The following is a 16,705-nucleotide window of genomic DNA, read 5'->3' on the forward strand; positions in this document are numbered from 1 at the left end:
TTATCATAAGTAGCATATTAAGGGTCCTGGGTGCCACAGGGGATTTGTAATGGCATCTGGAGTCTTTCACCTGTAGCTTGCCAGCTTAAATCCAGCACAGTAATGATTGAATGTCATAACTAAGGCTAAGATTTTGTCACGGATACTTTAGTAAAAGTCACGGACAGGTCATGGGCAAAACAGAAAAATTCATGGAAGCCGTGGCCTGTCCCTAACTTTTACTAAAAATATCCCAGACAAAATGGGGATCAGCGGATCCCCATACTACTTCATGCGGGGCAGCTGCAGGAACTAGGTGCTGTCTGTAGCAGCTGGTGGCTGCGGGGTACCACCTGCAGCTCCAGGCATCCCCCACTGCCTGCTTGGGCTGGGAGCTCGGGGTTCCCCACCACCCACGGGGACCAGGAGCTGCCACAGCAGCAGGGAGCTCAGGAGTTCCCCCGCTGCCTCCTGCTGGGAGCTCAGGGTTCCCCACAGTGCCATCCCCGGTGGCAGGGAGCTGGAGGAGTCCCCTGCTGCCCCGGGTGGCAGAGAACTCGGGGGTTTCCCCCACCGCTGCCCGTGGTGGTAGGGAGCTGGGGGTTTGCTGCTGCCTCCCGCCACGAGCTGGGGGTTTCCCCCGCTGTCCCAGGAGGCAGGGAGCTGGGGGGTCCCTACTAGGAGCTTGGGAACTATGGCCGATGGGAGCTATGGGAGGCGGCGCCTGTAAACAGAGGCAGCGTGTGCTTGCAGAGCCACCTGGCTGCACCTCATCCAGGAGCAGAAGGGACAGGGAGCCACCGGAGATGAGCGCCCCCTCACATGCCCAAACTCCCTCCCAGAGTCCCTGCCCTGCAGCACCTCACACCCCTGCCCTGCACTCCACTACCCCACCCCACCCTGCACTTCAAAGCTCTCCCTCTGAATGAACCGGCATTTTTTATTTACCAGCACCCCGTTTCCCTGGCATACCGGTTATAAACTTTTACTGTACCTTGAATGCTGTCTGGGAGCTGCAGAATTCCAGCTAGCGGGCAGGGAAGAGAAACTGTCAGAGGTGTGGGTGACCCCTTTCTTCTTTTGCTGACCAAGGATGATCCATGCATAGGTTTGAACATTTACAGAGAGTTTAATGCTCAGGAAAGAACTTAAGCACGTACTTAAGAACATTGCTATCAAGGAACGCAGTTTTTAAGCTTTGCTTTCCCAAATGGGGATGCTTTCCTGTATTTTGGTCAGAGTAAGTGTACAAGAATCGGAGGCCAGTTTTAGCAGATTCTGGAGAAAAGTTTAAACATTGGGGAACATTGGTGGGTTTAGGAGGAAAAAGTGTAAATGGTTACTTTTTCACTGAAAATGAGTGTTCAGTAAACTAATAAATTCCACCGAAATAGACTATTGAAGTTCAGAAGACAGTTTTGCACAGTAAGGATGGAGTCTGTGTTGTATGTAGAAAAATATTTTTACTAGTATCAGTGCTAGATGCTCATAACTAAATTTGATTTGTTTAGATTTGAAATAAGTCATACTTAAAACAGTTGGGATTATTTTTGTAAATTGATGGAAGTGAAGTGAAAATAACTGTCTGTATTTACAGTAGTTTGACACTTCCACGTGATGCCTCTTAGGGCTATGTATACACTACAGAGTTTATGCTGGAATAGTCCCCTGGTACAGAAGCAGCATATGCTGACAAACTTTTTTTTTTGCTGGTAGACAACATTAGCTATGTTGGCAGAAGCCCCCTTTTGTCAGCATAGCTGCGTCTCCACTAGGGGTTTCATCGGCAAGTTTTAAGCCATAGAGTCAGGGACAGTTGATGTAGTAGTACATTGGAAACCATTTAAAAACACTTAAATTCAAATATTGTGAGAAACAAGGTTTTGTTAATTTATAGATAGATAATACAAGTATGAAGGTACCATATTTTCACTAACCAAACCATGCAAAAGACACATTGTTGCTTTGTTTCCTCTTCAATAAATTAGGCATTACAGGAGAGAAAAAAGAAAGTTTTGGATGAAGCAGTAGAGCTAAGTCAAGATCACTTTAAGAAATACCTAGCTAAACTCAAGTCAATCAACCCACCCTGCGTGCCTTTCTTTGGTAAGTTACACTACGGGGTTGGAGATAAAGTTCTTGATGTTGGCTTTCTTTTAACGTTAAAATGAGCAGCAAATTAAGATGTCGCAAATGCTTTGAGTTTTTTTTAAGGTATTACATTCTGTACTCTGAAGAATTGCCTTTGTGATATGCATAACTTTTGATTTATTAGATTTTTAACATTAGTGTTTGTGAATAGTTAAAGTCAGTAACCTCAGTTACACAGTGTTTGCATTTTGTGTAAATATTAAATGTTTGTTGTTCTCTTGGTACACTATAAAATTCGTGTGTTTTCAAGAACAATTTTGTAGAGGCTGTGATTACTGCTTTTTTTGCTAGTTATTTGCCTCAGAAGCTTTAGTATTCCTTTGCAATATATTTTCTATAAATTTGGTTTTCATGGATATAGCTTGTATGCAGACTCAAGTTCCAATGAAAATAAAATAGGGTTTCTCTTCAACTTTAATTTTATCTCACATTCTTGACACTGTTCCTTTCTGGGTGACCTAAGCATGCTGGCATGTGACCTACGGACCATGACCTCAGTATAAGCAGATAAAACTTGTTCCTTCTATAATATATTTAGTTTTCAGAGAGAATGCATAGCTCATTTCCTCTTTCTGATTAATTCAGTATTGGTGCATTGAAGGAAATGATTTGCTCTCTTTTTATGGTGAGGATTTCTTTGCTGGCATTTATCAGAAAAAATGAAAACAGGAGTTGGGATGAAATGTGAAAATCAAAATTCTTTTTTTATGTATATATATATACTAGGAATCTATCTAACAAATATTCTGAAGACAGAAGAAGGGAATCCAGACTTTCTTAAAAGACAAGGGAAAGAGTTAATCAACTTCAGTAAGAGGAGAAAAGTGGCTGAAATTACAGGCGAAATTCAGCAGTATCAAAACCAACCTTACTGTTTACGGATAGAACCAGAAATACGGGTAATCAAAACAAATACAGTAGGCGTATACTTTATGTATGTGCGTGCATGTATGTGTATACATTTAAAAAAAAAAAGATGCGTGGCAGATACTCTACTGATATTCTTGCTGGGGTAGTGGTAGATGTGGGGGTGATTGCCTTAATATCACAATAACCATAATTGGCAAAGAAAAGAGGGTGCACCAAAGCATACGTCAATTCCAAATCCTTAATGTAGTTCATCACATATATCTCATCTGCTCACTACTATACAACAGATACTCCTTGTTTTTGCTATTGCTATACTTCTCTAGCTGGAGGGGGTGAATAGGATTAGAGCAAGAGGAAGAAAAGAGTTATAAAACAATATGAATATATGATGAGAAACTAACCGTTTCTGTGAAGATAAAGTGTGCTGGTGTGAGATATTAGAATCCTTTGTATGTATCCAATTAATCCAAAACTCATTTGACAAGGTTTCTGACAAGAGGCTACTAAGAAAGTTAAATAGTCATAGGGCAAGTAGTTATGGATTTGAAAGTAAATGAAGGAAAACAATAAGTAGGAATAAATGGTCATCTTTCACCTGGCAAAAGGTGAACAACAGTTTTCTCTAGGCTCTTCACTACGAGCAGTCTGTAATATATTCATGAATTGTAAAGGGGGTGAACAGTTAAGTGGCACGATTTGCAGATGACACACAATTAGATTAGCCTCACAATCGATAATATTGAAGAACACCAGAAAGACTTAAAGCAAGGTGAATGGGCAATGTGATACCAGATTAAATTATTGTTGTCATATGTAAGGCAATGCTTGTTGGAAGGAATAATTTAAACTACTTATACTCAGTGATGGGTTGTTAAGTAACTGTAACCACTCAGTTAATTAATTGTAACCTCCTCAGCTCTTTTGTGGGCAATTCAATAAATATGTCTGCTCAGTTTACAGCACCAGTCAAAGAAGCAACACAGTGTTAGGCTGCATAAGGAATGAGAACAATACTGAAAATATCAAAATGCCATTATTTAAATCAACAATATGCTCTCACCTGAAATAATGTGTGCAGTTCTGGTCACTCCAAAAGCTGCAGCTGAGTGACAGCATTCTTTGTATTGTGCTGTTCATTATTGAGAACAATTCTGGAAAATGGTTAAGTGATTTTAAAATTATGAAGAGGAGCATTGGAATATTTTGAAAACAAATCAAGAAAAGACAGAAATATAGTAATCGTAAGTTATAGGTTATAAGTACTGATGATGGTAAAAAAAAAAAAAAAGAATGTGTTTGAAAATGAAGGAACTGGGAGATCTTGGTGACTGCATTGAGATACTTGGTAAATCATCTACATAACTACAAGCATTTTACAGAATATTGTTACATTTAAAATAACGCAGTTCGTGTGATTTAAAATAATTCCTTTAGTCAGTAAATTTTATCATTAGACTAGGCAGGATTCAATTTTTATAATTTTGACAGATAATATTGATGTTTATTTTAAGCCTTTTTTAGACTTTTATCTTTTTAAATTTTCACAGTTGCAGGAAAATATGGGTGGAGTGTCAGAATAGGTGAGGTCAGACAAAAATTATGTCATGAAAGCTGCTGAGATTCAAAAAGTTAAGTTTATAACCCTTAAAACACAAATTGTCAACATTACATGTCAAAATATACAAAATAAATATCCTCAAATCAAACTCTTTAAGTTTGCAAGCAGCGTTTTTCCTACTCTGCCTGTATGTAAATTTTGATTATCATCAATGGAAATATTTTGTGTTGGTTTGTGTGTGTGTGTGTGTGTGTGTGTGCTGAAATTGACATTTACTGGTAAAATTCTAATCCTTCCAAGCCTAATTATCATTAACTTGTATGTTTTTTACTGTCATTTGCGTCAGGACTTGTTGGTGTATTTTTCCAGGAATGAGTTAACAGTAGTATAAACGCTGCATGCAGCCAGTGAAATGTTAAGATTTCATTGAACAGTTTTGTATTTTCTATATATGCATATGTTAAGATCATATAAAATTATTTATTGAAACTTGTTTACCTCATTTTAGCGGTTCTTTGAAAATCTCAATCCTATGGGAAATTCACCAGAAAAAGAGTTTACAGACTACTTGTTCAACAAATCATTAGAAATTGAACCTCGAAACTGCAAGCAGCCACCTAGATTTGTAAGTCTTTTTCTTGTAATTTTTTAAAGTATTTTAAATCTACTAATAAAGGAATATGAATATTACTATTAATGATGTATGTTTACTTCCTTTGAAATTATAGATGTTTCTTGCGTTTTTGTCACAAGACTTTTTATTCTGAAACTGTTAGATTTTTTTGTTTTAGAGATAATTTTAGTTCCTAAAAATACACATCTTTTGGCTTTATAGGCAAATTGTGTTTTTACAATAAAATATTGGAAAGAATAGCTTTAAAAGTTTGATTTTATGCTGTGTAGTTCTTCTCTTTAGAACTTGTAAAATGGCTTGATAGCATTATGAGACACTTTTAATTTCAGAATGTGGGAAAACGTGCATAAAATAAAAGGGAGAGACCGTTGTAAGAACATTTATTTCAAAATGCTAATTGGTATATTTTTCTCTGACATTCAGAGGAATATTTTCAAAAATAAAGTTCACTTTCAGAGCTAAATGGAAATACTCTTCACTTTAGTGCTGAACTGAAATATACTATGCAATTTAAAATGAGGTACAATCTTCTTGTAAAGCCAGATAGTGTTGATTAGTTTGTCATTTTAATTAACATTTTATTTTTAAAATAACAGCTGCTGAAGCATGAAGTGATTTTTCACAATGATATTTTGCCTCATAGAAAACTTACTATTATGTCATTATCTTTGCTGTAACTCTTGGCAAATCAGGAGTGCCTTTTTCTTCTTCTTGGGGTAAGAGAACCATAAAGCAGTTAACAGTTTTTGTGTCTTAAGGGTGATTAAGGTTATACTTCTCATCCACCAAGAGAATCAGGTGAAGTGCTGCTAAAGTAATGCCACCTTAAAAACATGTTCCCTGTGGGTATTCCACATGTGTGTACACATGTGCACCATGTGCCAGAGATTGGAGAGTTTTGATCGGTGGTTCTCCGTGCGCTCCAAATGAGGATATAAAGGGCAGTGCAAACTACCACCACTCCAGTTCCTTCTTACCGTCACATGGCCTGAGTCTGAATTCTCATTGTCCACAGATTTTCTTCATGCTTCATTCTTCTTCAAACCTGTAAATATATTATAAATAGTTTTTAGTATTTTAGTGTAGTTAGAGTTTTAATCTTAGTGTATTTGATAATATACTTTCTCCCCACCTCAGGGAGTCTCTTCTCATGGACAGAGATTATGCCCAGAGTCCTAGATTTAAGAACTGCATCTCCTGCCCCCCCCTTCCCCCCCGTGTTCCTTCTCTGTGAGCAACGAGCACCAACACTGCCTCTGTTATATGGGAGAGGCACATGTCTCAGCTAAATGCAGTATTTGTTGCTCGTTTTCCTTCAAAACTGTGAGACATTAGAGCTCTGAGAGAGACTTTTCTGTAAGATGTTATGAGATCGCCATCTGATCCAGGCCAGGGAGACCCAACTGTACATTGGCCTCAACCAACAAGCAGTGTCCCAACAAGCACAGGAGAGGAAGCCAGAACTGCTGAGCCCAAAGAGTTGCCATACCGGGCTTCTCATGAGAGTCAGGGGCACTCAAAGCATAAGGACAGATTTTTCTTCCAGGTGTTTTTCTGAGAGAAGGGATCCTTCCCTGGCTGTCCAAGTCCAGTGAGTCCTCACAAACAGTTCCTAAAGATTTAAGCTCACTTAAACTTTCTGACCATGAGGGCAAGGCACAAAAGAGAGAGGATCTGCTGGTACTGACATCAATGCCAATTCTTAAGCATATGGATTGGCACCTGCCAACCCCATTTAAGAGCTACTGAGTAGACACGTTGGTGCTACCAACCTGTCCCTGACCTGCTATCCATGACGACTGTGGTTGCGCTGGATTCATTGGTCCCAATTACTGGATTGCCCCAGACTCTTGAGACGAACCTAAACTTACACTTCATGGGAGGATATCTTCACCTTTTCTTATTCATAGTCTGTTCTTTTTTGAACATGAAAAATGAGATAACATAGGAGGAAACTACCTCGAGGAGACAGGAACGTTCCCCTCCTCAGTCCATAGGCAGGAGCTTTCACCCATTGGTTCCGATAGGTCTGGTAGTTGAACAAGAACTGGCACTCTCTTTGGAGAAGTTTGGTGGCTCTGGACATTTCTGGTCATTCTGTGAATGTCGGCCCATCCTCTCATCAGCATCCAACTCTTCATGTATCTACTACCTTGGAAGAACAGCAACAAGTATTCCAACCCAGGGCCCCTTCACCTTACAGCCTGGTGTTTGGATGGGCATCAGATCTAGAATGTTCATGCTTGGAGATTGTTCTTTATTCTCAACCAAAGAAGGAAAGAGTACAGCAGAACATGTTATCTGGATAAATGGAAGCTTCTCTTCCTGGGCACAATGTAATCGGTCCTCCAGAATCTGCAGATAGTCCAAAACAGGAGGGTTATCCTGTCCCTGAAAACTTCAGGGCTTTTCATAGTTCTCCTGCAGTTCATCTAGCAGCAATCAGTGCCTTCCATCCTCCAGTAGGACACTTCATTTTCCTTCACCTTCACCCAAAATTTGTCCCAAAAGTAATTTGAGTTTCACATAAATCAACCTATCCACTTAACGGTATTGTTACCCAAAGCTTATGCTTCCAGTGAGGAGAGAAGACTTCACTCTCTGGACATCAGATGAGCGCTGGCGTTCTACCTGCAAAGGATGAAATCGATTAGAAAATCATCAAGCTTATTTGTTGCTGTAGCAGAACAGTCATGAGGGCAGACATTATCTGCTCAGAGACTGAATGAATCTCCGGCTGCAACATTCTATTCCTCCTCCAGATGAGGTGACAGCCCATTTCACTAGAGCACAAGCAACCACAGCCACATCCCTTTGAGAGGTGTATCTATATGGAACATCTGTAGAGTGGCTATACGTTCACGAAACATTATGCATTAGTTCAAGCCTCCTCTGCAGATGTAGGTGGTGGAACTGCAGGATTACAGCCATCTATACCTACTGCATCCCGACCCCTCCTGTTTAACTATTGCTTATCAATCACTCACATGTGGAATACACATAGGGACCAGCACTCGAAGACTAAAGTATATTGACCTGTTACTGGTGATGCTCTGAGATGTGGAGTCCCTGTCTCTGTTCCATTACCCTACCCTACCCATCTTCTTCAAATTCTTCTGATTGGTGATAAGAGAGGAACTGAAGAAGCATCTGTCCGTCCCGCCTCTTATACCTTCAGTTGGAGCACAAGGAGAACATCTGTGTTTGGTGCGGACCAATGGACACTACTTGCTAGCAATCTCTGATCTCAGGCACACTGGAACCACGCATCTTGAAGAACCTTCAGTTACAAGTCAGTAACCTCCATTTCTTGTAGAATTGAGTTTTGTTTATCTGAAATTCCAGTTAGCCACGTGTTCTGGAGGCACTCTGATACCACCCTGGTGGATGTGATATAAGAACATTAGGTACCTTTCAGATAATCAATGTTTATCTGTGTTTTATTAGAATTAAGTGCAATTCAGATTAATTCATGCTTCTTTTGACTGCAATGTCATATCAGCCGCACCTGTCACTCTTATGCGTAAGAATTGTATATGGACTAAATCATATACCAGAGACAGAATCAGACACCAGAGTATATAAAAATGAATAAGAATAGTTTTTTCTTTAAAGATTCCCATCTCATGGGATTCTGACTCTTGGATCTATGCATGTGGGTAAGGGCCTGGTGAATTTCTACAGTATAAGCAATAGGAATGTCACGTCACCCTTACTGTGAGGTGATTTGACTGCCCCTGTACTCTGGCTCCTTCTGACTAGAGTCTGCAAAAGAGCTCCCTTAGGAAACCACTTGCTGACTCCCATGGTTTGTCCTGATTGACACACATCTGAAACTCCAGACTAACAATTCTTTGGAATTATTGAAAGGAAGATTTCTTGAGCAGAGCCAGTTTTCACAATTTTATTAAAAACCCATAAAGAGTAACTTTTAAAAAAACAGTGAGAGACCTGTTATAAACTTAGACCTGTTAGAAAAATCATCTACCATTAAACAAAATTATGATTTTTGTTCGGAGTATTATACTCAATTCCTTTTTTTCCCCCTCAAATATCGGTTAGTGGGTTGGCATTTTTACTATCAGTTTACTGTACTAAATACTTGTAATATTAATCATGATTACTTCCTTTAGCCTAGGAAAACAACTTACCCTCTAAAATCTCCTGGAATAAGGCCCAATACTGGCAGACATGGTTCCACCTCTGGCACCTTGCGTGGTCACCCAACGCCACTGGAAAGGGAACCATGTAAAATAAGTTTCAGTAGAATTACTGAAGCAGAGCATGAGTCAGCAGTATCGGCCCCGACTTCTCCGAATACGCCATCTACTCCACCCGTGTCTGCCTCTTCAGAACTTAGTGTATTTTTAGATATTGATCTCAACAGTTCTTATGGTATGTATATAATATATTTTATATTTACTTGGGGTTTTTTCATTTGATATTTCACCTCCACCTCTGCCTCGGCTCTTGTTCCTTAAAAAATGTTTTGCTATGGCAGGTGACACCAGGTGGTGCTGTTAAACGGAGTCTTCTTTCTGTGTTCTTTTTCTAGTTGCATGCAGTCCTTTAGTCTTGGAAGAAATGCACTTGGTGGTGTTAGTTCTTGGTTTTTACAAGGTCCTGTATAGAGCTGTACAAGTAACAGGAGAGTTTGCTTTTTGCCTTGGGCTTGATAGGGTCAATTCTTGAGGCATAGTTGCTTCTTGGGAGCCAAGCAAGGATGTTGGGCTGTAATTCCTGAAAGAAGGTGTTGTCTTTCTGTTCCAGGAGAGTGAGAGAGAGAGTGTGTGTGTGTGTGTAAATCAAGTTATATCCAGACTCTGTGTCACTGATTGCTTCTGCTTAGACATAGCCAGGTATCTAGTACTGTCTGGCAAAGGGGCGACACTGGTGTCACGAGGGATGCTGGTGTTGAAAGAAGGGGCACCAACAAGAATGTGCTGCTCTTTAAGATGGCCAATCATCTTTATTATAATGCCAAAGCAAGTCTCATTTATAGAAGAAACTCTACTGGATTTTGATAGTGATGGGATATATATATATTTTTTGCTTTGGAAATAAAATGGAAGGCTTTCTTAAGAGAGGGGATGGGGGCAATTGAGAAAATAGAGCAACCCTGAATTCCATTAAAAAGTTGCAACCCACGAGCACCTTTTCAGCAGAGTCTGTTACTGCTGGGAGTGGCACAGGAAGATGGGTCCTTAAAACTTCAGAGAGGCCTAAAATGGTATACTGTGGTTGCCAGCTGCTGAGGTTACACTTGGGGAAACTTGTTCCAAACACAGGCCTGTAATGTTTTCCCTTTCTCCCACAAAAGGACATGTGAGTGTTCATGGAAGTTACGAGCTCAGCCAGCAGAGCTTGTACCTTCTTCATCAGCACTATTGAATGAACTGTGTTTCTACCGCATTCCTCGCCTGTAGAAGCTATGCACCAAGTACATAATGGAAGTCAACATCTAGTGTTGTTCACAAAAGAACGTAAACTCTCTGCCTTTTCCTCCCCCCTCTTAAACCAGCTGTCTCAGGCACAGCCACGGAAGTGGTTGTCTCTGGGAGAATGCTACTTGCCCATTCAGTTCAGTCCTATGACTGCCTGATGAGGGTGAAGAGCATTCGGGTGAAATTAACTCCTATACAGAAGGTCAGCACATGTCCTATGCACCACTTAGGCCTTATTTTGAGGGTTAAAGTAGGACTTTTAAGTAGTGCATAGATTGTGTGTTTGTCATCTGCGCTGGAGTGAAGTCCGCCCTGGTGCTTCCCCTCCCCTCTCAATCTGGTTGCTCTGTGTTGCGCTGTCAGTGGCCAGTTGACCATTCACGGTTGTTCACCTGTCAACAGATTTGGGTGCTAGGATCCAAAGGATACAACAACTACCCTGTGATACCCTCTCAGTACATATTGCATGGACTGGGATGGAAGGTTAAGAGTTATGTTCACATATCACCATAAAGCTAAACACGAGAAAGGGGATTACATGACAAACTTGTGTTTCATGTGGAAAATAGTGAGGCTCTCCAGCCTGTAGGTAAAAGGTGACTCAGGGTGGTTGATGTTGGTGTCAAAATTCAGTTGTAATTTCCTAAGTTTCTACTATGCAGTATGTTCTTAACTATAACATTTTATTAATATTGTTTAAAAAGCCATATATTCTTCAAAATAACTTTCAAAGTTTTTGGCCAAAAAATATTTACATAGTAGAATGTACCTTGTTTCAACACTACATTTGATAGTACATCAGAGGTATTTTAAAGATACAGCCCAGTACATACTGGTCTTTGGGATGTTTTATAACTAGATAAAGGGAGGGGGGAACACTGTTTTGGTGGCAAAATTTCTTTTCTGATTTTTTCATTTTATTAGGTAACAATAGCATCTTTGCTCCTGTCCATTTGCCTCAGTCAAGTGAGTACCCTGACTCCTGCAGTTTGTCAATAAATTCTTTCCGTTTTCTAAATGTACTTGTGTACCATATGAGACAAAGAATAATGAAACTCTCATAATAAAAGTATAAAATGTTAGACTAGCTAATTAAAAAAAATGCAAGGGTTTTTTTCACGTTAAGTAGAGCATAGACATAAAATCTAAGGACTGCTTGGGTTTGAGCCTACAGACTGGCTAACTGCACAGATAAAGTAACTAGATACTATGGTGGTTGGCATTAAAATCTCATGCAAGTATTTGCTCTACTATTAGGGAGAGAAAAGGTGCTTTCCATGCCGTGTGTGGCGATCTGACACTGTATTCACGTGTTTCAGAGTAACAGCCGTGTTAGTCTGTATTCGCAAAAAGAAAAGGAGTACTTGTGGCACGTTAGAGACTAACCAATTTATTTGAGCATAAGCTTTCGTGAGCTACAGATCACTTCATCGGATGCATACTGTGGAAACTGCAGAAGACATTATATACACAGAGACCATGAAACAATACCTCCTCCCACCCCACTCTCCTGCTGGTAATAGCTTATCTAAAGTGATCACTCTCCTTACAATGTGTATGATAATCAAGTTGGGCCATTTCCAGCACAAATCCAGGTTTTCTCACCCCCTCTCCCCAAAAACACACACACACAAACTCACTCTCTTGCTGGTAATAGCTTATCCAAAGTGACCACTCTCCCTACAATGTGCATGATGATCAAGGTGGGCCATTTCCAGCGCAAATCCAGGTTTTCTCACCCCCCCACCCAACACACACACACAAACTCACTCTCCTGCTGGTAACAGCCCATCCAAAGCAACCACTCTCCCCACAATGTGCACGATAATCAAGGTGGGCCATTTCCAGCATAAATCCAAGTTTAACCAGAACGTCGGGGTGGGGGTGGGGGTAGGAAAAAACAAGGGGAAATAAGCTACCTTACATAATGACTTAGCCACTCCCAGTCTCTATTTAAGCCTAAATTAATAGTATCCAATTTGCAAATGAATTCCAATTCAGCAGTTTCTCGCTGGAGTCTGGATTTGAAGTTTTTTGTTGTAAGATAGTGACCTTCATGTCTGGAATTGCGTGACCAGAGAGATTGAAGTGTTCTCTGACTGGTTTATGAATGTTATAATTCTTGACATCTGATTTGTGTCCATTTATTCTTTTACGTAGAGACTGTCCAGTTTGACCAATGTACATGGCAGAGGGGCATTGCTGGCACATGATGGCATATATCACATTGGTGGATGTGCAGGTGAACGAGCCTCTGATAGTGTGGCTGATGTTATTAGGCCTTGTGATGGTATCCCCTGAATAGATATGTGGGCACAGTTGGCAACGGGCTTTGTTGCAAGGATAGGTTCCTGGGTTAGTGGTTCTGTTGTGTGGTATGTGGTTGTTGGTGAGTATTTGCTTCAGGTTGCGGGGCTGTCTGTAGGCAAGGACTGGCCTGTCTCCCAAGATTTGTGAGAGTGTTGGGTCGTCCTTCAGGATAGATTGTAGATCCTTAATAATGCGTTGGAGGGGTTTTAGTTGGGGGCTGAAGGTGATGGCTAGTGGCGTTCTGTTATTATCTTTGTTGGGCCTGTCCTGTAGTAGGTGACTTCTGGGTACTCTTCTGGCTCTGTCAATCTGTTTCTTCACTTCCGCAGGTGGGTATTGTAGTTGTAAGAATGCTTGATAGAGATCTTGTAGGTGTTTGTCTCTGTCTGAGGGGTTGGAGCAAATGCGGTTGTATCGCAGAGCTTGGCTGTAGACGATGGATCATGTGGTGTGGTCAGGGTGAAAGCTGGAGGCATGTAGGTTGGAATAGCGGTCAGTAGGTTTCCGGTATAGGGTGGTGTTTATGTGACCATTGTTTATTAGCACTGTAGTGTCCAGGAAGTGGATCTCTTGTGTGGACTGGACCAGGCTGAGGTTGATGGTGGGATGGAAATTGTTGAAATCATGGTGGAATTCCTCAAGGGCTTCTTTTCCATGGGTCCAGATGATGAAGATGTCATCAATATAGCGCAAGTAGAGTAGGGGCGTTAGGGGACGAGAGCTGAGGAAGCGTTGTTCTAAGTCAGCCATAAAAATGTTGGCATACTGTGGGGCCATGCGGGTACCCATAGCAGTGCCGCTGATCTGAAGGTATACATTGTCCCCAAATGTAAAATAGTTATGGGTAAGGACAAAGTCACAAAGTTCAGCCACCAGGTTAGCCATGACATTATCGGGAATAGTGTTCTTGATGGCTTGTAGTCCATCTTTGTGTGGAATGTTGGTGTAGAGGGCTTCTACATCCATAGTGGCCAGGATGGTGTTATCAGGAAGATCACCGATGGATTGTAGTTTCCTCAGGAAGTCAGTGGTGTCTCGAAGGTAGCTGGGAGTGCTGGTAGCGTAGGGCCTGAGGAGGGAGTCTACATAACCAGACAATCCTGCTGTCAGGGTGCCAATACCTGAGATGATGGTGCGCCCAGGATTTCCAGGTTTATGGATCTTGGGTAGTAGATAGAATATCCCAGGTCGGGGTTCCAGGGGTGTGTCTGTGCAGATTTGATCTTGTGCTTTTTCAGGAAGTTTCTTGAGCAAATGCTGTAGTTGCTTTTGGTAACTCTCAGTGGGATCAGAGGGTAATGGCTTGTAGAAAGTGGTGTTGGAGAGCTGCCGAGCAGCCTCTTGTTCATATTCCGACCTATTCATGATGACAACAGCACCTCCTTTGTCAGCCTTTTTGATTATGATGTCAGAGTTGTTTCTGAGGCTGTGGATGGCATTGTGTTCTGCACGGCTGAGGTTATGGGGCAAGTGATGCTGCTTTTCCACAATTTCAGCCCGTGCACGTCGGCGGAAGCACTCTGTGTAGAAGTCCAGTCTGCTGTTTCGACCTTCAGGAGGAGTCCACCTTGAATCCTTCTTTTTGTGGTGTTGGTAGGGAGGCCTCTGTGGATTAGTATGTTGTTCAGAGGTATTTTGGAAATATTCCTTGAGTCGGAGACGTCGAAAATAGGATTCTGGGTCACCACAGAACTGTATCATGTTCGTGAGGGTGGAGGGGCAGAAGGAGAGGCCCCGAGATAGGACAGCTGCTACTGCTGGGCTGAGAGTATAGTTGGATAGGTTAACAATATTGCTAGGTGGGTTGAGGGAACCATTGCTGTGGCCCCTTGTAGCATGTAGTAGTTTAGAAAGTTTAGTGTCCTTTTTCTTTTGTAGAGAAGCAAAGTGTGCGTTGTAAATCGCTTGTCTAGTTTTAGTAAAGTCCAGCCACGAGGAAGTTTGTGTGGAAGGTTGGTTTTTTATGAGTATCCATTTTTGAGAGCTCGTTCTTAATCTTTCCCTGTTTGCTGTAGAGGATGTTGATCAGGTGGTTCCGCAGTTTCTTTGAGAGCGTGTGGCACAAGCTGTCAGCATAGTCTGTGTGGTATGTAGATTGTAATGGATTTTTTACCTTCAGTCCTTTTGGTACGATGTCCATCTGTTTGCATTTGGAAAGGAAGATGATGTCTGTCTGTATCTGTACAAGTTTTTTCATGCAGTTGATAGATTTCCACTCCATATGGCTAAATGCAGTGCCTTGCATAATGACAGGTTTCAGAGTAACGGCCGTGTTAGTCTGTATTCGCAAAAAGAAAAGGAGGACTTGTGGCATCTTAGAGACTAACCAATTTGTTTGAGCATAAGCTTTCGTGAGCTACAGCTCACTTCATCGGATGCATACTGTGGAAACTGCAGAAGACATTATATACACAAAGACCATGAAACAATACCTCCTCCCACCCCACTCTTAGTACATCTGATATACACCTGAGAACAGTGCTGCCACCTGGGCCTATCCTCTTGAATAAAAGCAGGCGTTTTTATTTGCCATTTGATTTTATGAAAATCCAGAATTGTAGAATACAGTAAGAAATTGGGAAAACAAATCCACTTAATATTCTGATCTGCATCATGCACATAAATGGAAAAGAAACAAGCTATAGCAAGAGCCAGTGTTTTTTTTTATTTAAATGCCTAACATTTAATATTTTTCTGAACAAGTCTTAAATATCCCTTTTTTTTCCTCCAAAGGGAAAAAGGTTGGAAACTTTTGAAGGGGATGAAAGAAGTTGTAACAGTTGGGGTCTTATGTACTATTTTTGTCTGCTCTGCCATTTTTTCTGCTGTGGGATTGCAACAGAACTGCTGTTACATTCCATAAGTAGCCCTGTAAACTCCCAGTGTGCACGTGTAATCACTCTTTGGAGAGAAGAAGGATGTCTTCCATGCCAGTTTTTGATTTAAACATATGCCAAAACCACATACAGCACTGTATGCTTCCAGTTAAAGACAATGAATTCTTCCTCATGAAAAAGCCTCGAACTGAAACGGTTTCATTGTCTTCTGTCTTTTCTTATCAGGCCTTCATTTTTTCATCTTCTAAATACAGAGAGCATAGGAAGACTGTCAAATTGAGGCATTTAATGTTGCTTATTACCTACCGTACGAGTATATATTGTACTTCATACAGAAGTCTGCTTTGTGAAATGCAGTGTATAATTACAAAAATGACTGGTAAAGTAACTTCCTTCAGCTGGGCTGAACAATTAGGGATGCCACTGAATACAAGAATCTGTTTTATGCAGCGTTGTTGTAGCCATGTTGGTCCCAGGATATTGGAGAGACAGGGTGGGTGAGGTCATATCTTTTTGGATCAACTTCTCTCACCAACAGAAGTTGGTTCAATAAAAGATATTACTTCGCCCACCTTGTGTCCGTAAGAATCTGTTTGTTAGTTTACTTCTAGTTTTGTCTAAAAAAATTTCAGAATGTTTGACTTTACTGTATTGTGCACCACCTGAAACTCTCCTTATCTCTTTTTAGAATCTTTCTTCAGTTCATGTGGGAGTATACATAAACTAAGTGAAGAGCCTCTGGTTCCTCCTCCACTTCCTCCACGCAAAAAGTTTGATCAGGATGCTGCTAACTCTAAGGTGATTGTGCTCATGTTAGTTAAATCATCTTGTTAGTAAATGTGTTGATGGATTTGATAAGCTTTATGAAACATTGGTCTTTGACATGTACACATTATTAATCTTCAAACCTAATAAATCTCAC

General features: G+C 40.9%; 1 protein-coding gene and 1 long non-coding RNA gene across 6 annotated transcripts in view; one reads left to right on the forward strand and one right to left on the reverse strand.

The window, feature by feature from the left end:
• The window catches only part of SOS2 (SOS Ras/Rho guanine nucleotide exchange factor 2), a 111,347-nt gene that overhangs the window by 92,418 nt on the left and 2,224 nt on the right, over nt 1-16,705 (forward strand). For 3 of the 5 annotated variants that reach the window (XM_073350211.1, XM_073350214.1, XM_073350216.1), the window contains 6 exons: nt 1,968-2,085; nt 2,848-3,029; nt 5,067-5,183; nt 9,326-9,587; nt 11,561-11,602; nt 16,472-16,581. In XM_073350211.1, coding sequence (XP_073206312.1) covers nt 1,968-2,085; nt 2,848-3,029; nt 5,067-5,183; nt 9,326-9,587; nt 11,561-11,602; nt 16,472-16,581 — 831 coding nt within the window. The remainder of the gene's footprint in view (nt 1-1,967; nt 2,086-2,847; nt 3,030-5,066; nt 5,184-9,325; nt 9,588-11,560; nt 11,603-16,471; nt 16,582-16,705) is intronic. The other 2 variants (XM_073350212.1, XM_073350213.1) reach the window with 2 other exon arrangements.
• On the reverse strand, nt 2,856-8,567 carry LOC140913545 (uncharacterized). Its single transcript, XR_012159621.1, has 4 exons — nt 8,229-8,567; nt 7,152-7,823; nt 6,170-6,237; nt 2,856-4,151 (listed from the first exon to the last, which is right to left on the reverse strand). It is a non-coding gene; the product is annotated as an uncharacterized lncRNA (long non-coding RNA).

The sequence above is a fragment of the Lepidochelys kempii genome, chromosome 6 (genome assembly GCF_965140265.1).
Source record: "Lepidochelys kempii isolate rLepKem1 chromosome 6, rLepKem1.hap2, whole genome shotgun sequence".
Taxonomy (NCBI): Eukaryota; Metazoa; Chordata; order Testudines; family Cheloniidae; genus Lepidochelys; species Lepidochelys kempii.